Genomic DNA, 25,860 nt, shown 5'->3' on the forward strand with positions numbered 1-25,860 from the left:
TTTTTTCCAATGTCAGACGTTGTTTGGACGGCGTGTTTATCTGAACCTTTAAAAGAGAAGAAGGGGTGAATGTAAATGTTGCACGATGCAGTTTCTTCTTCTGCTCGAACTTCTGGAAGACAAATGTACAAATAACTCCGTCGCTCACACAGCTAAGGTGTTTATCTCGCTGATTAGCAGAGCCTCATAAATACCTAATCACTGATGCTAATCAGCCCTCTCACCTAGGGGTGAGCTAAAAATATAAGTCACACACGCACACACACATGCTCATGTTACACAAACACACAAACATCTTTCTGCACACTTCCCCCGATCAAAATAATTCTGTCATCAGAGGCATTTTAACATAACGTTGCATTAATATATTATTCACACACACACACACACACACACACACACACACACACACACACACACACACACACACACACACACACACACACACACACACACACACACACACACACACACACACACACACACACACCTTCTCATGTTACAAAGTTAACACCCAATGTTTTAGGTTTACTGATAAAAGTCTAGAGTCAACATGGACAATAAAGTTGTATTGTTTTGAATATGAAGAGTTGGAGAGCATCTGTCAGGGGAAGAATGTCTGTACCAAATATTATCTCGCCGTAAAGATGCAAATGTGGAGCTTACTAGCTGAAAAGATTCAATTATTTTGAAGTCTTTATCGATCACTCCAGTTCTCCTATGGCTGAAGTGCTTCAAAGCGCACATTTGAAAGTCAGAGCATTAATATAGAAACAAACGACTAATGTCTGTGTAAAGATGTAACAGACTAATGTTTACCAGAGCAGAGAAGGAAGTCACCTTGTGTTTGGTGTAATCAGTGCGTTGTTTACGCAGCCGGTCTGGCCGCACATGTACGTTTGTGCTCGTGAGTCTCCGTTTGTGTGAAATGTGGTTAAAGTAGTTTAATTGACAGCCTCTGAGCCAAGATAGTGACAAAGACTTTCTTGCAGTCATAATTACGAGCATCATTGTGTCTCCCTGCGGAGACTCACACAGGTCTGAAGGAGGGAACGACACTCATTTGACTATTTTAAAATTGAAACATTTCAATTAACAAAATCATAGCAACGTTAAAGAGAGAGCTAAACATGTAAACGTGCATAAAGAGGAAGAAGTCATTTGAATGAGAGTGTGACATAATGAGCGCGGGAGAAAAGAGAGCGGGAACGTGACAGTTGCAGGTTAAACAGCTTACACCATAGGAGGGGGATTTGGGTGCCTCTGCTAGAGGGGGATATTAGCAGGATTATCTGGCAACCCTGTTGCTGAGGTGAATAACATTAGAATCTTATTTGTAAAGACTCCTATGCTTCCTGTCCAAAATCCCCAATTTACTCTCCGCTTACTCCCGCCTCATCCTGCAATTAGTCCACTTTATATTCTCATAACCCAGATTACACTCGCATCCTCTCGCCTAAAGAGCATGTTATGCACGTTATGTATATTGTTATTCATGTGTGCACTGCTTTACGTGTGTGTGCATGTGCACGGTGCGAGTGTCGTATTCCATCTGTAGTACGGGCCTCTCTGCTCCCATAGGCCACCAGGCATGTGTGTCATACACTCAGACGCCGGAGAACACTCTGAATACTAATACAGGAAGTGTTAGCATCTGTTTCTTTAGTGTGTGTGTGTGTGTCTTTGTACATCTGTATGCATGAGATTGGAGTGAGTATGTGTGCATTTGAGTGTGACAGTGTGCACTATGAAGGCATTACGACTCTGCGTGTGTGTGTGTGTATATATGGGTGTGTGTATATATGTGTGTGTGAGTTCTATGGACACAGTCTGAGGTTAATAAATATTGACAGTGAGTTATCTCTTCTGGCAGGGTCGCAGGTGGGTTCGATGGAGCAGATTGGACACACCAGCGAGAAAAAAAAATACATGTACGCCCACATGCACGCCAAATACACCCCCCCCCCCACCCATCCCCATTCCTTTTGATCATGTTATTCTCTGCACTATTATTACTGCACTACCATCCAGAGGAGTCCTTGAGCAAGGCAGTAACGACCAGTCTCAACAGTTTAACACTTGCCCACTGTAATCACCCTGCCGAGATAATAAAGCTGCCTTCAACCCCCCCCTATGGATTCTCCACGGTGTCTGTTGTAGCTAGAGGCCCCCTATCATAACACAACAACAACACGGCGATTAGCTACTGCAAGACACTCAGATCAGAGAGAAACAGAGAGAGTGGGGGGGGGGGGGGGGAGAGAGAGAGATACACAACAAGAGAGAGATAAAGAGAGAACAAGTGTTGCAGGACAGGATGGAGAGACAAAGAGGTAAGTGCGATGGGATGCACAGCAGGATGTTTTCACTGTAAAGCTACTTAAGGAAAGGATTTGCTCAACAGCTAAGGGACACACACACACAGTTTTTATTTAGCCCACTCAATGAGTGCATGGGGAGTGCATGATCGATTAATGCGGGCCAGCCCTGTGACATTGCCCAGTCATCACTCTCTCCCCACACACACACACACACACACACACACCATCATCATCATCATCCCTCCACTCATGAGGTACACACACATCCAACACACAGAGCAGAGGAGAGTCCCTGTTGGCTGGTGTTCCTCTCCCTGCATGGATGAGTCGGGCACAAAGCTATAACGTAGCGTAATGGTGCATAAACGTGGATATGAGAGGATTTAGGGGGGGGGGGGGGGGGGGGGGGGGACACGACGACGACGACACACCTTGCAAGGTCAAATTTGCAATTCCTGAAGCATTTGTGGAAGATCCCACAGAGACGGATATCAGCACTCACAGACGCTACAGCCTGTAGGAATGTTAAATGTTGACAGTGCTTTCCTTGTAACTTCACACTTATATGTAAATTAAGTCCAGGTGCATTTGCGTACAGGAATACTGCGGCTCATAGCAACCGTATCTGATCTCAGCAAGAGTGTAGGCACAGAATTCACTGTTATATTGATGGTGTTCTATGAAAATGGATATCTGGGATTTTAGTTTTCGGACGTTTCAATTTGTGTTTTCCTGGTATTCAACAGTTTAACACATGTGCACATCACTTTTGTCTCTCTCCTGTGTGTAACTGCTGTGTCTTTGAAGGCACCACAGTTACAATGTCACACTGTAAATCGGCGGTGAAATGTGAAATACGCGTGTACCTTTTTGAAGAGCAGGGAGTCGTCCATGTGCTCTGCATAGACCGAGGCGAGCCTGTACTGGTTCTCGGTGGTGATGTCTATCTGATATCCGGTCAGGACGTAGCAGACGGTGCGGAACTCCTGAATCTTCCTCTGAAACACCTCTTTCAGCCTCTGGTTCCTGAGCTCGGAGCTCTCCATCTGCTTACGTAAATCTGCGACACACACACACACACACACACAGGTCGGGAGAATACATCGGTCAGATGTTGCGACACTATATTTTTTACAGCATCACTCATTATGCACATAAATTACTCGGACGTTCCCCCTTTGAAGATTCTGCAACACGTGCAAGAGTTTGTCTCCGCAGAGCGCCACAAGTACATGCTCAAGTCACTTAGCTAATGCAGCATAGATGGATGGCTCAATATCAAATATACACTCCCTGAGGCACTCCATCTGCTCACTTAGTGTTAACAAAACACTCAAACGCTCAGAGTGGCGTAGCGGGGACTGAAACAGTCGGCTGCCGAGCTCGGTGCACGGAGCTTCATGGGGAGGAGACGCAGGACGGGGCTCCACTTTCATGTGTCGAAAATCAATTCTAAGGAAGTTATACAAAAAATAGGAATTAAAACCATGTTTAATAAAAACAGGTAAGCGCACCTGTCGACCAAGGCTTATTCAACACCTCTGTAGAACTTGCACTGATTCATTTCTTCAATGTGTTTGGATCACAAACGACCGGTGTTATTTCCCTTCTCACGCTCCCTCCTGTAAAACCACAAACATCTCATTTTCCTGCAGCAGCAGAGCAACGTGGAGCATTTCCAAACGAAGCTTCTAACCCTGCCTTGATTGATTTCTTCTCTTCATACATTTTAGCCAATTACATTTTCCTCCATCATGATCAAAACAGTGAATGGCTACAAAGTCTAAACTTAAAGAGTGAACGAGTGCGCCTGTCTGTGCGCCTGTCTGTCTCCGGGGAGACTGGGCTCCTCTCGAGTGTCAGTCAGCGCTGATAAATACTGTTTCAAGACTTCAGCATTGTGGCAGAACTGTCACTATATGACAGCTATCAAACTGCCCTGAAAATGGCTGTAAATTCTCAAGTGACAGCAGGAAGTACACGCTGCTTAGATTCACTGCCACATGCAGACAAATGGACACGGGACGCTGGGAAATGAACACGTTACTGCACAAAATAACTGTTAGTTACTAAATCAAAGCACTCGTGGTAAGAAGAGTTTTTATTTTATTGTCAAGTTTTGAGAAAGTTAGTTGCTTTTGACTTCTGCCCTTAATTGGTCTCTACGGGTCCGGGCTCGCCGCCTCTTAGAACCTGTCAAGAACATTTCAGTGCTCAGGGAGGCTTTATTTATATATTTTTACCAACTCATCTTCCAACCTGAACCCAGAGTATGTATTTGTATCTGTTGCAGAGATGGTTTGTAGCAGAAGTAGAAGTACGAGGAATTATGGCCCGGACAGATTAATCTCTAAGTCCTGCCGACGCCACATATCATGGAGCCCTACAGCGGGACTGCTTGCGTTTAGTTAAACTCAATATGTTCAACAGCGTTTCCACCGACTGTGAAAACCCTCAGGACGCTTTCAAGAGGAAGCAAAGTGTAAAGCTAGAGATATTACTTAATAGCATTAACAACAGCTTAATTCACTGATTTATTATAATTTAAAAAACACACAAAGCTTAATGAGGGTTTTTAATCTAGTGGAAAAAATGAGGCAAATTAAATGATACTTCCTGTGGCTTTAATTTACATGTTTCCCATCATAATTGTTTCACATTAATAACTTAAGTGTGGAGCGTACGTAGCTCTGAGGTCACCGGTATCACCGCTCACCTACACAACAGTGGCTGTGTGTTTAAAATGCCATTAAAAACTAGATCTTCTCATGACCCACAGTCTGGGATGGAAATGGAAATGTCACGAGTGCAATTTACATAAAGCTAAAAGATGCTGTTGGAAAATAGTAAGACGTTAATTTCTAGTTTCACAAAATGTTCCAATTGATTAAAATCTACTATTGTCATAATGACAAATACTCAAAAATCCCTAATGTCCTGTAGGACGTGGGGATTTTTGGATATTTCTTTGCCATTTATTGAAATATTAAGCACTTATTTTTTCTTTTAAATGTTTCTTTTAGTTCTGTAATTTCCTAAATGTAACATGTGAATTTAATAGTGAGGTTCGACAGGGTCTATAGTCGTATAAACAACATAAATCAACATTTCTATATAAATCTGTGCCTCAAAGACGTGACATGTATTCCGTGTGTCTTTGATTCTTCTCCAGACACCCTGTTGCTTTGACCCCGGTGTGAAGATGAGCACAGATATCACACATTAGTTCTGTATCGTCTGATAAAAGATTCAACTTTAGCACACTGGTAAGAAACTCAATTATTTTCGGGAGAAGAAAGGGTCAGCAGCAGAAAGGCAAAAATGGAAAATGGCAAGAGATGAAAGATGAAGTGTGCGAAGGGAAACATAAGGGCGGAAGTTGTAAAGAGAGAAGAGATGAGAGATGAGTTTGAGTGCTGGTAAGTGAGAGGCAGAGGGAGAGCAGAGCACCGTGGTCCTCAGAAGACAAATTAGCCAACGGTCTTCCAGCGCTGAACTGCCCTGAACCCCCAATTAAATATTTAACCCCGTCATAACTACACGTTCCCGACTGTCATACGCTCACACCTCAGAGGACAAAGGCTCCGTGGCTTCAAATACCAATAAAGAAATCCCTTTTGCTTCAGGTCGCCGCCAATAAAGTGTTTCTTTTGTTCAATATTTTTGCATTTGTCTAAAAGGGAACAGGAGAACACCTTTCAAAATGATATAATAAAAACAAGTGTGCATGCGTGTCACAAACACTTACTCACACACACACTTGACATCCAAGCCAAATGTCAGCCTCTTAGGAAAAAACCGGTGGCTGCTGAAGGGTGGGGGACATTTTTATGGCCTGACAGAGCGAGCTATAGAGATAAAAACTCAAATAGAAACGGTCTATAAGTGATTACAGCTTCAGTTGAGCACGTACTGTGTCCGACGTTAATGTGTGTGTTTGTGTGTTAGAGGCTACAATGTTTGCTTTGGCCCTAACCTCAGATGTGCTCTCTATGTTCAGCGCCATTAACAATGTACGGTAATTGAAATGTGATGCCCGACCCCGTTTCCTTTAATACAAGGGTTGCACAAACAAATGCGTGAGTTCTGTGCATGCGAGTCTGTCAGTGTCTGTTGACTTGATCTTACCCAGAACCTCCTTTGACGGCGGCAGACTGAGGCCGAGGCCGGAGGCGTGCAAACTGGAGTCGGCTTTTGAATGGGCCGCAGCGCCTCCATCCTGCAAAGAGCGCACGAGGTCCCTGAGACACGTCACTTCCTCCCGAAGAGCGTCAACATCCTGCTGGCGCTGTTGCTTGGCAACAGTGGTAGGGTTCATCTTGAAGTGGAGAACTTGGGTTTTGACGGGATCATAGTCGCCCTGAGACACAAAGATCAGACGTCCATCAATTATTCTACACATTTAATTAATGTCAAGGGCAGAGGGAGACAGACAGACAGACAGATAGATAGATAATGGACAGACAGACAGACAGACAGACAGATACAGACAGACATACAGAGACAGACATACAGATAGATACAGACAGACAGATAGATAATGGACAGACAGACAGACAGATAACATACGGACAGACAGACATACAGACAGATAGACAACAGACAGACAGACAGATAGACAGATAGATGACAGACAGACAGATAGATAGATAGACAGATAGATAGATAACAGACAGACAGACATATAGATAGACAGATAGATAACAGACAGACAGACAGATAGATAACAGACAGACAGATAGATAACAGACAGACAGATAGATAGATAGATAACAGACAGACAGATAGATAACAGACAGACAGATAGATAACAGACAGATAACAGACATACAGACAGATAGACAACAGCCAGACAGACAGATAGACAGATAGATGACAGACAGACAGACAGATAATGGACAGACAGACAGATAGACAACATATTGTTGACATATAGATAGACAGATAGATAACAAACAGACAGATAGATAATAGACGGACAGACAGATAGACAACAGACAGACAGATAGATAACAGACAGACAGATAATGGACAGACAGACAGACAGATAGATAGATAACAGACAGACAGATAACAGACAGATAGATAACAGACAGACAGAGAGACAGATAGATAACAGACAGACAGATAGATAACAGACAGACAGAGAGACAGATAACAGACAGACAGTTAGATAACAGACAGACAGATAGATAACAGACAGACAGAGAGACAGATAACAGACAGACAGTTAGATAACAGACAGACAGATAATGGACAGACAGACAGACAGTTAGATAACAGACAGACAGATAACAGACAGACAGATAGATAGATAACAGACAGATAACAGATAGACAGACAGACAATGGACAGACAGATAGATAACAGATAGATAACAGACAGATAGATAACAGACAGACAGATAACAGACAGACAGATAACAGACAGACAGACAGATAGATAACAGACAGATAGACAGATATATAATAGATGGACAGACAGATAGACAGACAGATAACAGACAGACAGACAGACAGACAGACGTCAGCTAGCCTCAAAACAAAAAAGTTTCTAACAAAATAGGATTTGAAACTGTAAGAAAATAAGATCTGAATCTGAAAACAAAAAATCTGCAAATGAAAAAAACAAGAACTCAAAGAGCAAAATATAAATGAAAATGTATCATTTATTCAAAATAATTACAAAACTGAATTTAAATAATATCCAACCTGAAAAACCTTTCATGCCCTTATTATTAGTTTGAATATATGATTTCATTATCACAGCGTGCGGCCCACGTGTGGCTCACACATAATCACTCTCAGGCCTTTAGAATACGCTGCTCAAGGCTTCGGCACATGAAACGGCCGATACGCCTGCACCAGAAATGAAACCCTTCATTGAACTTGCGCATTTCTGTGAAGCATGTGGAGAAAACATGGCCGTGGCAGAAACGCATGGACAGAATTTCATAATCAAAAGGGGGAGATGTTCATGAAACCATCAGAGAGAGTGCCGAGTGTGATTCAGAGGAATAAATGGGGATGGAGATGAGAGGTGAAGCGTTTGCACAAAAGTCACAAAGTGTTTGCACAAAGACACAAAAAAACACCTTGTACATTTGAAATATTACACTCTGTTGCCATTTAATCTCATTTCGTCTACTCAGGCGCTGCGGAGAAGATGTTGGACGCAAGTCTGACCTTTCCTGGTAATGTGGCAAAACTGTACCTTTCAAAGTAAATGTACAAGAATATATATGCTGCAGAGCACAAAGGTTATCTTTTAAATTCAGTTTAGCAGAGGACCACAGTCCAGTTATTGCTCGTACCGTATTAGAAGCAACTTAACGGGATGTTGGGACAAATGTTTCTCACGCTACTGCAGCCTGAGCAGACGGAAATAAATATTTCATTTCATTTTAATTTATGTGCACTTGTTTTAAAGTCATATCCTGTCACGCTCATTTCTGTTTACAACTTTGATCATACTAGTCAAAACTACATTTAAGATATCGGCCGTTTTAACATTCAATAGTTAAGACTGGATATATATTATGCAGATATCCACAATGACTTTCTTTTAGCACAGATGCCGTCACCTTTTCCAGTCGCGTGTATCGGGCTTTTCAGGTTCAGATGTCCACAATGTCATTTTTTTGTTATTGAATAGAATTCTTGTTAGGAATAAATGTCCAATTCAGGTATATTTAATACAATGCATACAAGTCATAATGTCAATTTCAGATACCCAATAAAAATAAACATTAGAGATATCCATAATGTCCACGATTGGCAACACAAACAGTAAAAATGCAAATAGTTTTCGGAGTTTGGAGATAACTCTCCAGTCGGGTTCCTTTAAACCATTTGCAGAAGAAAACCTCAAACATGAAAAAAATGGCCATTTATGTTGCTAACTTCACTTCACGTTTAGATTTTATCGATGCCCTGACTTTTCACACCTCAGCCAAGCATAAAAACATTTTGTTCTATTTTTATTTTTTATTGCCGGCATTTAAAATAATTGAATGTGCATTAAAAACAGGTCGTTGAAAGTCACTTACGGATGTTTCACAACGTCTGGATTTTCACGAGCTAGAGCAGCAACTTAAGGAGTCACTTTGCAGCTCGTGTTCCCGTCTGTTCGGTGCAACGTGGCTCGGATGAAGCAGGTCTGCTCGTGTAGGAGACGGGGCATTTGGAACTCAAACAAGTAGCTTTATTTCCAACTCTCTGTATCTACGGAGATTTATTTTCTGCGTAACCTATGACTGATGCTCTGCTTTACCCAGCCTGCCAAATTCTCCTCTACAGAGGCTACAGAGGCATACAGTGAAGTTATGAGCAGCGGCCTACCTGCTTTATTTCCCAGTGTGCTGCTCTTTGCCCTCAGCACAGAGCAGCGTCGACCACTGCCAGCAGAACACTCTGCACCGATTCACCGCGAATGCAAGAATTTATTAATGTGCTGTTGTGTAATGCTGTGTTCTAACCTTTGAAACACATGTGTGTTCTATATATACTGCAACAACACATATGTAGGCCGCTGAAACGTTTCCACTGAATGTTTCTTAAAACACCTGATTTACTGAAACTAAACTAAAGTTCAACAAGGTCCAACAGTAGCAATGTATCTATTAAACTAACTAACATAACATGACGTGACAGATAATGAGTTGGTAAATACATACGGATGTTAGCGACAAGAGAAAACTCACAGAATAAGAAGCAACGACGGGAATGTTGTTTCCTTCTTTTCTTACTTTGTTTTCTTCTGACTCCAGAAGGTCTGAGTAAATGAGAAGAGTCTATCTTAGCTTAATGCCAATATAAGGACACACACACACACACAGACACAGACACACACACACACACACACACAACGTGCACACGCACCAATCTCAGCTCTTGATTACTGGCTAAATTAGATTCCATGTGCCCGCAAGCGACAATTGCCAAATAAAGTAGAGGCGTGTGGGAGAGCAAGAGGCAGATGAGGAGAAAAGGGATATGAAGATGGGAAACAGGGAAGGACACAGAAAAGAACACAACGAAAACAAAGAGGGTTAGGGTGATATTGCCTACAGCGTAGGGGAAAGTAGCACGGATGAAGGGAAAAATGCCTTGCACGCTTATAAATAACGCTTTGTATAATTTAAAAGGATTGAGCTTTCCAAAATGAGGAACAGAGAACGTGTGTATTTATATCAAAACATTTCCGACTGGACCGCGCACACACACACACACACACACCACACACGTCACAGCCAGATAAAGTCAAAGCTTATTTCATTCTTGCGTAAATCTTTTGAAGTTCTACATCTGTATACGGGGGGGGGTTTATTCAAGGATGCCTCTGCATGTGTGTTGTGATAAACAGCCAGAGCAAATGGAAAGGGAGAGCCAGATAGTGTGAGACAGATATGTAGATTCAAGCTGTAATGCCAGCACAAAAAGAACAGTGAAGTCCTCAAAATGCAGCCAACAGCTACGTGCTGTCAAAAAAGCGAAAAGTCTTTCAAACAAGCTAAAGGAAAATTAGAATGATTTGGCCGTGAAATTCACATTTTACTTTCTCGATGCCTGGACAGAGCCGAGGGGCAAAGTTTTAATTGACTGCTCAACAGCAAAAACAAAAGAAACGCATTTCTCTTTAGCATTAACGCACGTCGCTTTCAGAGTAAGCCAAGAAATAGCATTTCTTTTTTCTTCTTCTTTTAATTGGTTGAACTCTCCTCAAACTAAAGTGAGAAAATGAAAAAAAAAAAAAAGGCAATTTCTTTTTGTCTTCATCCACTTTACCTTCTGTGCAGAAGACGAGGGCGCAACAGACAAAAATGTTAATCATGTGATTAAGTTTGATCCTCTGAAATAGAAAACATGAAATCTAAGAATTCAAAAAGGGACGATCACGGAGAGATCATTACCTTTGACTGCACATGCACGTCTGCATTTGAGAAAAAAAAAAGGGAAACACTATGCGTTTATAAATTATAATTTAGTTCACTGCTGCAACATCAGAAAAACGCCCAGTTGGCTGAGTTTCAAAGAGGATGTTAGCAAACTGCTTAAAATTACAGTTGGCCTATTTTGTGTGTGTGCGTGTGTATGTATGTGTGTACATGCGTGTGTGTGTGTGTACATGCATATTTTCAGCCTACTCTTCCACACAGTATTTACAGTGCAGCAAGGTGGAGTTCTATGCTAAGTGCCCGAGGCTACATATCTCTTATTCATAGAACAACAATAACAACACATCTAATACCAGGGAGCAGAGTCTGTTATAAAAAAGAGCAAGAGGCAGGGAGAGAGAGCAAAAGAGCGGGAGATCAAGAGCAGGAGAAAGAGAGGGAGTGGGTGTGGGGGGGGGGAGGCAGGGCAGAGAGAGGGAGGGGCGTTCAAAGTCCAGGGAACAGAGTCTGTTTTTAACACAGCTGAACAAATCGCTCTGAAACATCCACTTATGTACTAAATACAGCAGCAACCACAGGGGACACATGAGTCACCGATGGAACAGGTGACACACTAATAGTGAGTGAATGCGCACGAGTGTGAGAGCAGAGGGGTACTATCAAAAAATAACGAAGAAAAAGCACTCATACGCACACCGTTAAACCACATGAAGTAAAGTGACGGTAACCGACAGCAGAGAGGCAAACCTCCGAGGCACGTCGTCAATAACACACCGGCACTGCTTTCTTGACTTTGGCTTTTTAGCCACTCTACTTAAATGAACTTAACCCGTCCCAAGGACATCACAGGTGCATTTTTAAAAAAGGATCAGTTCACGCAAAATGAAAAGAAAAGAAAAAGCATGCATCCCCTACCGGTACTGACATCACTGACATTTAAGGTGCTAACCCAACACAATGGTGGTGAATGGAAAATAAATAAACGACACCGTTTCTGGAAGAAATGGCCAACAAATCTATAGGAGTGTTACAAAAGATAATGAAAAGAACACACAGAGCGTGAGATATGTCCATATTGTCCTTAGATATAACCAGATCCAGGGATGACCGTGCTGTCATTGTCTGCAGTGAAGATGATCCATTTCCCCTACTTTTTTCTGGAAAAGGTCTCCTCCTTATTCCTTTTCGTGCCAATTTGGAATTGCTTTTTGTCAATGTCGAACCCATGAGCAGCCGGTCTGACAACAACTGGCATACAGCCAAGAGTTCTGGAGAGCCGGTGTCGTCTATCCAGGCCAAGACCTCCTCTTATGTGAGCCGGTCAATTGTTTACAGTCCAATCAGAAAACTTTGAGACACGAGGATGGGGTTCGAGTTGAGAGAAGACTTCTACAAATGGATTGTTTCACTCAAGTAGCCAAGCTAATAAAAAGCTAAACTGGTAACCGATGGGTTCCAAGAGTGCATTTCGGCCAATGCGTTCCACCAAAGGCCGCTCAAACGTGATTGATCAAAACTACTCGGACTACAAACGGAACATCACTTATAAAGATTTCTAGTTATATGTGTGCATCAAGTAAGTGCAAGTGTTTGAGCAATGTCAAAACGCATTTGTCCTCATAATTGGTCCCCATCATCTGTGGGCTTACCTTTGGCAAGAGTACATCAATCAGTTTACCTCCAGAAGTAAGCTGCTGATAACTGCTACTTGACAACAGTGTGATGTCAATTAGAAAACAATCACATCAAGCAGAAATCCCTTCATGGCTTTTGGTGATGTGTGCTGGGAATGAACACAGAGCAGCGAGCAGTTGCTCAGCAGGTATTGTACTTGGGTCCCTAAGGCAATGAGGTGGAATCTAGGTAGAGGTTACACTTCAGTAGTTCTCCTACATGGGTAACATTTGAGGATGATCAGCCATCTGCAGCACTTGTGTCTCAATAGAGAGCCTCTTAAAAAAGGTCCCTGGTGGAAGGTGAAAGCCTGAAAGCTCAAGATGGAGTTAGGAGTAATGGTAGATGTGTAGCAGCATCCACTCTGCACTGAGAAAAGATTGTTTGACAATGGGCTTATCTGTGTAAGGCGAGGACACATATCAGGTATCCTTTGATAAAATCCTACGTTAAAGGGGCCCTGTGGAGTGTTCTTGAAAATAAACCAAAGATACGTTTACATTCAGTGTCACTCAGCAAAATGCATTGCAGGCCAAACAATCACGCCGAGTGCATTTCCTTCCTCATAAAACGTTTGCAAAGCGGATTTTTAAAAGTATTTTTAGTTTGTTTCCACACACGTTTACTAGCTTCTTCTTCAGTCTTTGCTGGCGTATTGCGGCATTTCTTAGCAAGTTGATCAGGGGAATAGTGTGACACCTTCACCTACGTGCGCAAGATAAACTAAACGCGGACCCTCTCATACAAAAAGAGCTCCATAGCGCTACGAGGTCTAAAACTCCACAGGGATCCTTTAAGCTCAGATACACATGCAAAGCACAAACTGAGAAAAGAACATGATGTTCTGAAGAGCAGTAGGAGTGCAGCTGAAGGGCTCCAATCCACAGGTCAGCATGAGCTGGTTATCCTTGGGATAAAAGGGGAATAAGGCTGCAATGTCACCTTCAGATTCCCTGGTGTAATGTGCATACCGGCAAGTTGCACTGGCAGGGCATACATATCACTAATGTGTTTCTCTATGGTTAGAGTCAACAGTAAATACATCTTAAAATCTAAATCCCAAGAAGTCGAAAAAGGTCTGGAGACAGATCACAGCCTCTACGCCTTTTACAAAAGAGCAGAGACTTCCCTCCAAAAACATGATGGTAAGAAGTAATTGCATGTCAAATGCTAATTTGGGTGGACTGGCAGAGACGACCTACCCCTCCATGCAGGCAAGGCCTTGTAAAAGGTGAAGTTGAAGAGGTTTTCAGACCATGTAGTATTAGCTTCAGAATCTCTGGAAGGCTCTGCCACAGGGACCCGAGCCTTTGGGAGTTTATGGATATGCAAGGGTAGGTCGAGGTTGTGGATAGAGCAGCAGAATCTCCCATGGAAGACTGAACTGCAAAGTCTCTCTTCCCAGTTTAACAGCGTTTCAACATGGAGCACAGTGCCGAAGATTCACGCAGGAATGTGTCAACCTCTTCCTCATCAGACAAGTTGGTCAAGTTGAACCATCTCACCTGTATGAACAAGTGTTGTTGACCTTTCCTTGTGTCTTTCGGCTGGTAATTGGACTTGCAGTATCTGTGCCGGGCGCTGGATAAATGGGTCCTCTCTGTTTAAATCACTGAAATATTTATATGTATAACAAGACTTAAGAAATAACTGATTTTCTCTATTAAGAAACTTTTCCTGCAATTCGTTTCCCCCTTTGAAAGTCTTGAAATGGAAGCAAAAATATACTTCAATCCGTTTAATCAAAAATGTTCCACCATAACTGTCATTACTGACATTTCTTTTTCAAATGGTATATTGCACGGAGCCGGCTGAAGGGGGCTGAGGTACTCCTTTATGACGTCTCAAATCACTTCACTGATTTACTGCTGTGCTGCAATCGTCTCTTTGGCTCAAAAGTCAAAAGGCTTTTATCAATTTTATACAGAAACGTCATGATTTCTTTGTTCCTGCCAGTGCACACAACTCCCTACATGTCAGACCTGCGATGGGTGATGGGAAGACACGCTGTCTGGTGGGAAAGAAGCTCAGTCAACGGTGTACAGGTACAACACTGTAATACAAGATTCATAGTCATAAAGGGAAGTCTTATAAGTTTGGACAAATTGAAAAATGAGGTTGGAAGGCTGCTGCTATATGGGACAGCTACATCTTGCCCTCAATTGTTGTTGCCGTCCTTCAGCCATCCATATCATCATCAATCTGAGCTCAACTGTCCACCGTGTGCACCGGCCTCATTAATTTAAGGATTTGGCAGTCACAAGAGGATATTGGTAAATAGCACTGTCTTTGATATTGTCATTAAAAATATGTGCATCTTAACACTATTAAATTGTCTCCGTGAACTATAAAAAAACTATTTTTTAAAAAGGGACAAGGTTGCCCAAAGGAAATTAGTTTTGAAAGTGGTACGTGTTGATGTCACGAGGGCTTGCTGTTTGAGGAGGCTCTGGTTTTATTTTCCCTGCTAGCAGGGGTGTCAGCCGCAGGCAATTACCTGGGGAGTCCATCTGCCAAACATTATGAAGAACACAATAGCTAACGAGAGAGCGAGATATCTCGACGACAACTTGCCACGTTGCCATTAAACAACACATTTCAGGCTGGACGATATTTTTAGCCCCACTACAGGCAAAGGCAGCGTTGACGTCTTAAGAGACCTTAAACATTTAATCATATTTATTGCATTCATTGTTGTCATGACTTCAATTCTGATTAAATCTTTAAATTGGCATGAAAATGCAAACAACCAAACTACAGCAGCAGAGGCACCGCTGAGAGACAAACCTTACATGGACCATGTATGGACTACTACATGTTTAAGCCACAATATGAAGAGCTTTAGAATAGCATCTAGTACTATGCCTCTTTCGGTCTAAACAGAATGTTGCTGTGGCTGAGTATATTATACAATTGGGCATGTCTATGTGAGCACGTGTACAACAGAGAGACGTCGTTGATGCAACCTCCTGCAACACCAACAATTATCTTTGTCTAGACATCGGCATGACAGCAAGAGCAAGAAGACAGCAGTTTGAAAGTTTACCATCACTGCTGTCACGGTGTGCAGTGGAAGAAAAACTCATTAGAATAGTTACAGAAATATTGGAATATAATTATATTATACATCTTTTTTGGTTGTTGTTGTTGTTGTTATCAGCTAAATGTTAAACCATCATGTACATGTTGGAGCCATGATGGGGATGTTATATAAGAAGAGGTCCAAACCACAGAGGCAACGTAAGGAGGAGCGCAGAACAGGCGTCGACTGCTAATAACGTTGCTCTTCATAATAAGACTGCAGGTTCTTTGAGATGTCAGACATGTTCAGTGCAAATATCATTAAAAACACCCGTCACAATCATCCAGCACAATCTGCTCAAACGCACTATCCCCATCCTAGACTACAAAGCATTTCTCAAGTTGATTTTGCTCTTCTCTGTTGCCAAATGATAACAGCTATCACCTATAACCAGAAAGCCTCTACATTTACTATTCTGAACAACCGAGTCGGTGGTGGGGAAAAAACAAATGTGGCAAAACAGGACGTAATGTGTTTACGGTTCTGTCATCATCAATAATGAATGTTTGGAATAAATAGAGAATCCAGTAGTTCTGAAAATAAAAAGATGAAAGCTTTGCAGTTCTGCTGTTTCACATAGGTGCACATGCTGTAATCTCAAAGCTGACATTTCCCTTTCTTCCCTTTCTAATGAGAGAACTCATTAGTTGGCATGACCAACGACAGCAGCCATGCATTAGAAGACAAAGAAAGCAAATGCTTAAAGAAATGTATAATTGAAAAAACACACAAACCTGAAGACTTTGATTATGAGGTAAACTGGAAAGGATGGGAATGCTTTCAAATACGAGCCAAAGAAAATGTCATTGAATGGCAGAAATGAAAGGTTCGCAACACGCATTCAAATTTAAAATGTATTTGTTCACTTTCGTTTATTTTCAATAATGCAGTACGGCAGTTGTGCACAGCAAGGAGGTCTGTTGAGGAGAGAGACCACTCTTTACCAACATCCGGGATGACAAGCATCTCCGAACCAGTATAAGTGTGTTTAACATACTCATCCCATAGGTATTTCTTTAATAACAATAATAATAATAAATTAGGCCCAATTAGGTGCTATTTCTTTGAATTATTTAAACATGTCAAAGTTAGCAGGAGGGGAAATGATCTCCCGTGACAACGCTAAGATCTTCTGACATCCGTGGTGCTGATGACAAGGACAGAGAATTATTATAACTGAATTTTGAAAGAGCCTCACTTTGGGGGCATCACGTGCCCGGCATCATCAACCCAGTCGAGGAGGGAGGCTTCAACAACAACAACAGGTGCTCTTGTCCCTGTGCGTTTTTGTTTTTCATTGAGGGGAAATAACTTTATTTTTCCCGTCGTGATGTTAATGTGCATGCAGCACCAGCCTCAGGTTGCCATCCGGAAATGATCAAGGGAGTAAAGTTAGCTTTTAGATGCATGCAGGCGATTGATCACTGTAGCCGTGATTACTGTAAACGGTTTCCTCTGTAACTCCATTTGCCGTGGACAGATATATACAGAGATCTACTGGTGGGGATGACACCATGAAAAGCAGTGAAATCATCTGAGAGGTTGACAGTCACACTAGTTAGTATGATCTCAATATAAAGACAGGACAGACATGACGGGTTCATACATTGTGAATGTATTCAAGCATTCAATTCTGCACGTCTTCCATGCCTATTCTCCGAGCCATTCATTTCTTTTTCCATTCGGTCACTCAGTCAGATTTAGAGGTCTCTTTGTGTGCATCAGACCATGGAGGAGTCATAAAAATTACTCTTAAGAACTGACCTGATCCATTGACCGTGCAACCTTGAAACCTGGGCTCGCTCGCTCGCACGCACGCACGCACGCACGCACGCACGCACGCACGCACGCACGCACGCACGCACGCACGCACGCACGCACACACAGTCAGTTGTCAATTGCCTTAAAAGTGGTGGTCATGCTTGAGAACACATGGATTTCATTTACCCCACGGCTAAATGGAGCCAACACGCTTGCCCACACACGTTTCATTAAAGTGCCCTGGTGGGCTTAGTTTGGTACAGTATGAGTCAGGGGAATCAGAGGACCTGACTGAGATGAAACACACACGCACACACACAATTTAAAAGGAGAAGGGATCGGGTATAACTGAGGGAGTTAGTTAAGTGACTTTGCAAGATGAAAGTAGCTTAGATAAACACAGCCATGCGTGTGTGTGTGTGTGTGTGTGTGTGTGTGTGTGTGTGTGTGTGTGTGTGTGTGGTAAGTTAAGGTGACTGCAGGGTTCATTTCATTCCAGCCAGTTTCATACCCAGCTGACACTAGGGGCTACATTTATTTTGACGGCATCTCTTCCCCCCCCCCCCCCCCCACCCACACAGCTCTCTGTCAATTCTAATCCCTTCAACCAATGGCAGACTTTAAATCAGCCACAGGTTCCACAACGTTTCCAATGGACGCTGCTGGAATCACACCTGGGTCCAATTGTCCTGTCAGATATGTGGAGCGTTTGTGTGAATCAATCTGCAATGTCGTACCTGCTAGTCTGATGCCCCTTGGGCTTATTAAATTGGTTCCTTTGTGCCAGACGAGTAAATCCATCACAGGAAACTGTTGCAGGGAAGTCTTGGTGCCTACCTGTAAGTTGTGTCTCTCCAGTCTCATCTCCAGGATGTTGTTCTGCTTCCTCCAGACGCTGCCGCTCTGACTCTAAATCTTCAATTTTCTGTCTGCAAAATGCATGCACACACATTCACCGGCATGTTTATTAATTCAAAGTCCATGCACATTGTGGACTCAATATGTTAATCCTACGAGGTATAGCTCTGCTCACAGACAAGTTAATCCACCCTTGGTACACGTGTGAATATTTCATGTCTCAGGTCTTTGCAATGCGCCGTGTGTGTGTGTGTGTGTGTGTGTGTGTGTGTGTGTGTGTGTGTGTGTAGGCTACCTGAGTATGCCGACTTCTTCTTTGGTCACTGACGAGTTGCTGTCAGCAGCAGAGGCCTGGTGCTTCTTGAGAGACTCCAGCTCCAGCTGCCACAGACAGAGAATAAAATGATCCCGGTGCACCGACATCAGAGCACCTTTGGCCGCGTGCCCGGCACAAACATTTTGACTGCAGATACATTCTGTGGACTCTATTCCTGCGAGCTGCTATCTTTTCGAGAAAGACATCCAGACAAACAGATCCATCCTTTAAACACCATTAGTCCACTGACTCATTTTCCCATGTTATCCTTTCCCCCCCCCCCCCCTTATACTCATCTGTGTCTTAGTTTCTCTCCAATCTCACTCTCCTCTCTGCAATTACCGCTCATTTCCATTTGCACACTCATTTCCCTCTTTTTTCTGAGAGCATCTGTCCATTTCTCAGCTCATCCTCACTCCCAGTCTTCCCAAGACTGATAAGTAATTACTGCTATACCAGACAGGTGGATTTCACGCGTCGATACTCATTGCCGTGGCTATGTTGATGTCTCCTCGGCAACAAAGAGCCATGAAAAGAAGGGAGATCACAGAACAAGTGAAGACACAAAGAGAGTCACAGAGTGTGTAAGAGAGTTCAGGTCACACCTGCCAACTCTCTGCTTTATCTCGGATTTATAGCATACTTTGAAGCAGTCGACTTTTTTTTTGTCATTTTCACAACAGGAAAAATTCATATAGACAATTTTTACAGATGAACTGGCACATTTAATCTTGCAATTCAAGTTCCCCGACAACAGTGTTCGGTGCAACCTGGCAATTATTTTCTAAAAAAAGCCAGAACCAGCTGCTAAATAAGACTGTCCCTTTGAAAAGGTCTCCAGCACCAACTTCATTCAGAACACTGGGAAGAAACAATGTTAGTCACAGAGGCGTTAGAGCAGGGTGTCAAACATGCGGCCCGGGGGCCAAAACCGGCCCGCCAGAGGGTCCGCGGGATGACTTTGCAGAGTGTAAAAATTAGTTGTTTTGATCATAAAGTAAAATACTGTTCCAGACACCTGTAACACAATGTTTTGTGCCTTTGTAGATACACTGTGATCTGTAAGTTGTAATGAACATGTGCAAATGATAAACTGATAATATTGTTGAAATTGCACCTTTTGTTCTTAAGAACTTTCAGGTTGTAAAAAGATAGTTCATTACATTTGAACATTTTCAGAATGCACTTGTACTTTTTTTGCACTAAAACGAAGGGAAACATTTGGAGTTGTGGTTATGTATTAGTTATTATGCTGTGATGTTACTGATCCGGCCCACTTGAGATCAGATTGTGCTGCATGTGACCCCTGAACTAAATTGAGTTTGACACCTAGAGCATCTTTGACTCACAGAAAGACCAAGTTCACCTTCCAGGATTACAGTTACAGAGACATCTCGAGTGCTAATGGCTCTAGTTACTAACAGTTACAATGGTTTAACATGGCTTTAATAAATGTTTCAACTTTAAACATTTAGTTTTCCTTGTTTCTAGTTACTGGTGGGGTATGAGTATAAGTTAACGAATGTAAGAAAACAATGTGATTGTGTCTGTACGTCACAGAATAAAACGCTGCCAATAACATCTGTGAAAGTGTGTTTGTTCGTGTGTACTTACTGTTTGCAGCTGCAGTTTCAGAGTCCCTGTATCGTCCTGTGCTTTGGTCAACTGGACCTGAATTGAAGGACGGCAGAGAAAAAAAAGTTACATACAAAATAGACAAAAAATGAAAAATGGCTTGGTGTCCTACTGATATACAGTGTTGACAGAAACAGAGGATACGAGTGGGGCAGAGGCAGGCGCGAACACATATTATCCAAAGTGTGCATTTCATCCGGTTTTGAAACACTGGCGCTTTCGCCTCCTCATATTTCGTGTTAAGTGTTGCTCCCGATGCCCCCGTGTACCACAAGTGCTGTTTTATCAGATTTAACCGCATCTACATCTACAGTGCCTTCAGCTACACGCAAATTGTCACTCAGCGACATGCTTACTAAATTGGCCGGCAGCAAACAATCAACTTGGCTACATCATCGAAGCTAATGTGCAATATGATAAATGCCAGAGTTGTGTGTGTGTGTGCGTGCGTGTGCACAAGCCTGAGCACCCACCTCCATCTCTGCGTTGTGGTTCTGTGTCTTCTGTAGCACGTCCTCTGCCTCTCTGAGTCGTCTGCTGAGTTGAGGAGAGTACTCTGTAGGCGCCAGCTCGCTGTCATAGGACTCCAGTATGGCACGCATTCCATCGCGCTCCTGGAACACGCAAACACACACATAACGCTGCAAGATGGAAATCCTGCCGTACAACCCGACAAAATGTCACTGTAGCCGAGGAGGAAGAAAGTCGTGACATTAAAAGAACTTTGTGCCATCAGATATGTAGTGTGCGTGTGCAACACAGTGAATAAACTGAGAATATCAAAGCGCTTTAACGTTTTTTGGGATTTGTCTGTGTTACTTTTGCGTGACTGTTTGGAGTTAATACGACAGGCAAATGCCTTTGTAAACCAGGAACAAAGTACGAGACAGCTGCGCCTTTGCAATCCAAGCTGTGACAAGAGAAGCTTAGGGTTGTGGCCGTGCTCATATGCTTTCTCTCCTCATGTAATAATCAAATCAAAAGACAAATCTCTTTGTAGATAAAGGATAATAAAATTAAAATAAATCAGAGGGAATCATGACAGGGAAACGTCTTTACACATGAAGCATGTAATATTATGCTGCTGTTATTGGAGAGGAGATCATTTTAAAATTCAAATGAAATGTTTCTCCCATAGGATAGTGGGAGTGAGAGACACACACTTAACGTCGTGCTCTGTCCACTACGTCAACACACCGAGCTGCTTCCCTCAGAGACGACAGGATTAAAAAAACATCCTCAAGTCAACGTCTTCACAAATGTCACTCAGACTGACACGCCGTCTACAAATAGCTCACGAGACTCAGTGTGAGTCTGCACGCTTGATACTTCAGTGCGTTTGTTCATTCTCAACCACAAAATCATGCACGCGTCGGTACGGTTACCTTAAAACACACAAACAAATATGTATAGAAAGAGAGTTAGAAATGAAAGAAGAGGTATATGAAGGCAGGTGGGACAAGAAGAAAGTAAAGGGAAGGTGACAGGAAGACAAACCACTTTCTTGTGTTCCACTGGAACACTTTACCTGCAGACATTAGGGAGGCAAGCTCGCTCAATATCTTCAAAAGTAAGCTAAAAACATATCTCTTTACTTTAGCCTTTTAATGGTGATATTTTATATCTCTTTACTTTAGCCTTTTATTGGTGATATTTTATATCTCTTTACTTTAGCCTTTTAATGGTGATATTTTATATCTCTTTACTTTAGCCTTTTAATGGTGATATTTTATATCTCTTTACTTTAGCCTTTTAATGGTGATATTTTATATCTCTTTACTTTAGCCTTTTAATAGTGATATTTTATATCTCTTTACTTTAGCCTTTTAATGGTGATATTTTATATCTCTTTACTTTAGCCTTTTAATAGTGATATTTTATATCTCTTTACTTTAGCCTTTTAATAGTGATATTTTATCTCTTTACTTTAGCCTTTTAATGGTGATATTTTATATCTCTTTACTTTAGCCTTTTAATGGTGATATTTTATATCTCTTTACTTTAGCCTTTTAATAGTGATATTTTATATCTCTTTACTTTAGCCTTTTAATGGTGATATTTTATATCTCTTTACTTTAGCCTTTTAATGGTGATATTTTATATCTCTTTACTTTAGCCTTTTAAATGGTGATATTTTATGCCACTTTAAACTAATTGAAATGCTTTTATTAAAGCTGCTATTTTATCTCTTTACTAGTCTTTTCCACTTTTACTATTTTTATTCTGCTACTTCACACTCATTTACATCAACACTGTGATTATTGTACTGTAAATGTATAATTTTGTATACATTTTTATGTTTCTGCTGTGAAGCAATTCTTGTATGAAAGGTGCTATACAAATAAAGCTTATTATTATTATTATTATTACTACTAAACTTTGAAACGTCGACTGTACTTATACTACTATTACTCCATTTTATTCTATTTAACTATTATGTAGTCGCCACTTTACTTTCTTGTTCTTTTGCTGTAACAACGTAAATGTCCCCGTTGTGGGACTAATAAAGGATTTTGGATTCTGATAACTTGTCTGAATTTAAATCCAAGAGTGATAAAATAAAGTGATAATTTCATGCAAAAGTGTGCTTTAATTTAATATATGTTCAACTGACCAAGAAGAGAAAGAAGAGATGCAGACAGTAGTCAGCTTAACAAAAAAATAAATATTATTTTTGATTACAACATTGTAATTAGTCATATCTTACAAAGCAACACTGTCATCAGTCACTGGTTAATATCTATGTACACGAGAAAATACAATTTAGTAATAAATATAAACTAAAAACAATCCATTACACGTCTAAAAAGTTTACCTGACTCAACATTTTAGCTCGCAACAGTAATGAATTATTACCACATTTAATTAGTACGTTACACCGTAAATCTGTACTGGTTGCCAGGCAACGTGATGAGTGAGAACAATCTGTTTATTAATGCAAATTCACCGTCAGTCAGGACCGTTAGAATGATGTGTCTCCGCGCCTCTCTACTCTCTGCATTATGAAGCAAAGCCGGCTGCATTTTGTGACAATTAAGCTTTTAATAAACATCTCAGCAAACAGCCGGGCTGCTTAGTGACGTCCTCCAATTCTGAGGTTCATTGAAAGCTTAACAGTCTGTTATTAACGGGGACTAATTTGGGGGAAGCTTATGAAAGTCAGGTTGAAGTCAGGTAATAAAACACAGGCAGTAATAAGCAATATAATGTCGATTGCCAAGTAGTGCCGTCTTTTTATAAATGGCTTAAAAAGGCACCTTGTTATTCCTGGATGTAAAAATCTATGAATAATAGACAGAAATTGCTCTGTCAGATTAGCTCACGGGCTAGTATCTGAAAACAAACCCTGATTACCCCCATCGGATTCAGTCTGCGATTAGCCAGATCGAAACCCACACAATCCATTTAAAGATGACTGAGTCGGGTTCATTTAAAAACACTAAATATGAAATCATCCTTAATTCAACTTTATTTGTTTTGGCGTCGTTTGTCACGCAACATTGCACCCCCGTCTACTACATCCGCAGAGGACCTGGGAAAGCGAGAGAAGACGAGAGGGAGGACGAACTGAACAGAAGTAAATACAGAAACACGTTTAGAGGTCAGTGTGTATTCTGCCGGTCCCAACCCGCAGGCTATTTACTGTCTATTAACATGCAATGAAACTCACTCAATCTAAATCACAAATCTGTCCCCTTTGCTCCGATAAAAACTCTCATTTAAAAAAACATCGCACAAACAAACAGCGAGTGGGAGGACGGAGTGATAAAACTATCATTACTGCTTTCATCATCTATTTTTTAAAATTGCTTTTGTGTCAACGGTTTTATCTCGTGCGTGAAGATGCGACTGCGCCTCTAATGCGAGTCTGTCCCACCGAAGTATATGAGCAACAAAAACATCTGCGCACGGTAGCATAAAAAGGAGAAGTGGTTTGTGGGAGAGAGGAAAGGGACGACATTTGTTCTCTTCTTCACTTCTTCACTTCAACAACCTGCTGTCAAGGTGCAGCCGAGCAAGACACTTAATCACAATTGATTTGTGAGCCAGTGTGTGGCTCCAGGACTGCAGATCTGTGTAGAGCTCACACAGTAAGTTGATTAATCGAATAGATAATCAATAGGTGCGAATTGACAACAAACTCAATTCTACTTGAATATGACGGTTTGCTGCTTTGGCAATTTATCAAATGAATTACATTTTTTTTGTTATTGCACGATGTATAAAATGTCGAGATCAAGTCATTACAACATGCACAGAAAGTAATGATGGCTTCAGGTGTCTTATGTTAGACTATTAAAAACATCGATTGGTTCCAGCCCTAACGTATATACAGTATGTGTGAGGGGCATTAACGCACGTATAAGCTTGATATAACTTTATGAACATTTGGCTGGTTAGAACTAACATTTTCATCAAACCCCTGAATAAAAGATAAGTTTTAAAAAGACCAGACATCATTACAGGATGGTAAACAACAATTATTCCTACCCTCTGAATGCTTAGTGCAAACTGTTGAATGTAGTCTCTGCCAAATCAATCATATTCTCAGCACGCCTTCAGCTCTGCTTAGTTATGATGCTGCCTGAGAGTGCATGTGTGTGATTTGTGTACTGAGAGACTGAGCATGTTGAGGGAATTATACACACTGAGAAATCAATACCACAGGGAGGTCTAGTCAGGAACTGCAGAGCAGGTGGAAACAAGATAGACGCTCAAGAGGAGTCACATGACTTCCATCGACCAATCAGAGGGAGGGGGTAAAGGGCAGATTAGGAATTCTGAATTGGCCTCGATCCAACTGCGTTCCCCGAGGGTTTGAAGTGAACTTCTGTCAGGTGGGAAAGGTTGTGTCGTGGGGCTTTGAATACTTGATAACGTGTCTGTTTTTGTGCGTTTCATTGACGGTCGGGTACCTTGGTTAATAACAGCACTCGCTTCTGCAGTCGACGCACAAGACTGTCCTGCATCTCCCTCTTCTTCTGCTCCTCCAGGGTCTTGCCGCGCTGCTGGGACGACTCTTCACGGAACTCAGACCGCAAACGCTCTGCACTCCTCACACTGATGGAGCAGGACAAACATGAATGGGTGGGAGAGCAAAAAGTGTTTGTGGGAGTTGAGAACAGGTGACAGAAGGGGAACGAAGAAAACATGTTTTTGTTTGTGCTGAACGTTCAGCACAATCTGAGAAAATCAATACATAGGCAATCTAGAATAATACCCCAAACAGATAACTTACCGGACCGGCACCAAATAACTCCCAGACTGTCCAGAAATCATTTGCAGCAGCAACTTGTGCCAAGTCTGATCAATAGAA

At 41.8% G+C, this 25,860-nt stretch overlaps 1 protein-coding gene across 1 annotated transcript in view; it reads right to left on the bottom strand.

Annotated features, from left to right (window-relative positions):
- Window positions 1-25,860, bottom strand: part of mad1l1 (mitotic arrest deficient 1 like 1) — a 49,108-nt gene that overhangs the window by 14,313 nt on the left and 8,935 nt on the right. Inside the window, 8 exon segments of the mRNA XM_029459548.1 lie at window positions 3,188-3,381; window positions 6,450-6,681; window positions 18,572-18,616; window positions 18,618-18,663; window positions 18,888-18,973; window positions 20,523-20,579; window positions 21,017-21,157; window positions 25,460-25,604. Coding sequence (XP_029315408.1) covers window positions 3,188-3,381; window positions 6,450-6,681; window positions 18,572-18,616; window positions 18,618-18,663; window positions 18,888-18,973; window positions 20,523-20,579; window positions 21,017-21,157; window positions 25,460-25,604 — 946 coding nt within the window.

Source organism: Cottoperca gobio, chromosome 1, assembly GCF_900634415.1.
Source record: "Cottoperca gobio chromosome 1, fCotGob3.1, whole genome shotgun sequence".
NCBI classification, from domain to species: Eukaryota; Metazoa; Chordata; class Actinopteri; order Perciformes; family Bovichtidae; genus Cottoperca; species Cottoperca gobio.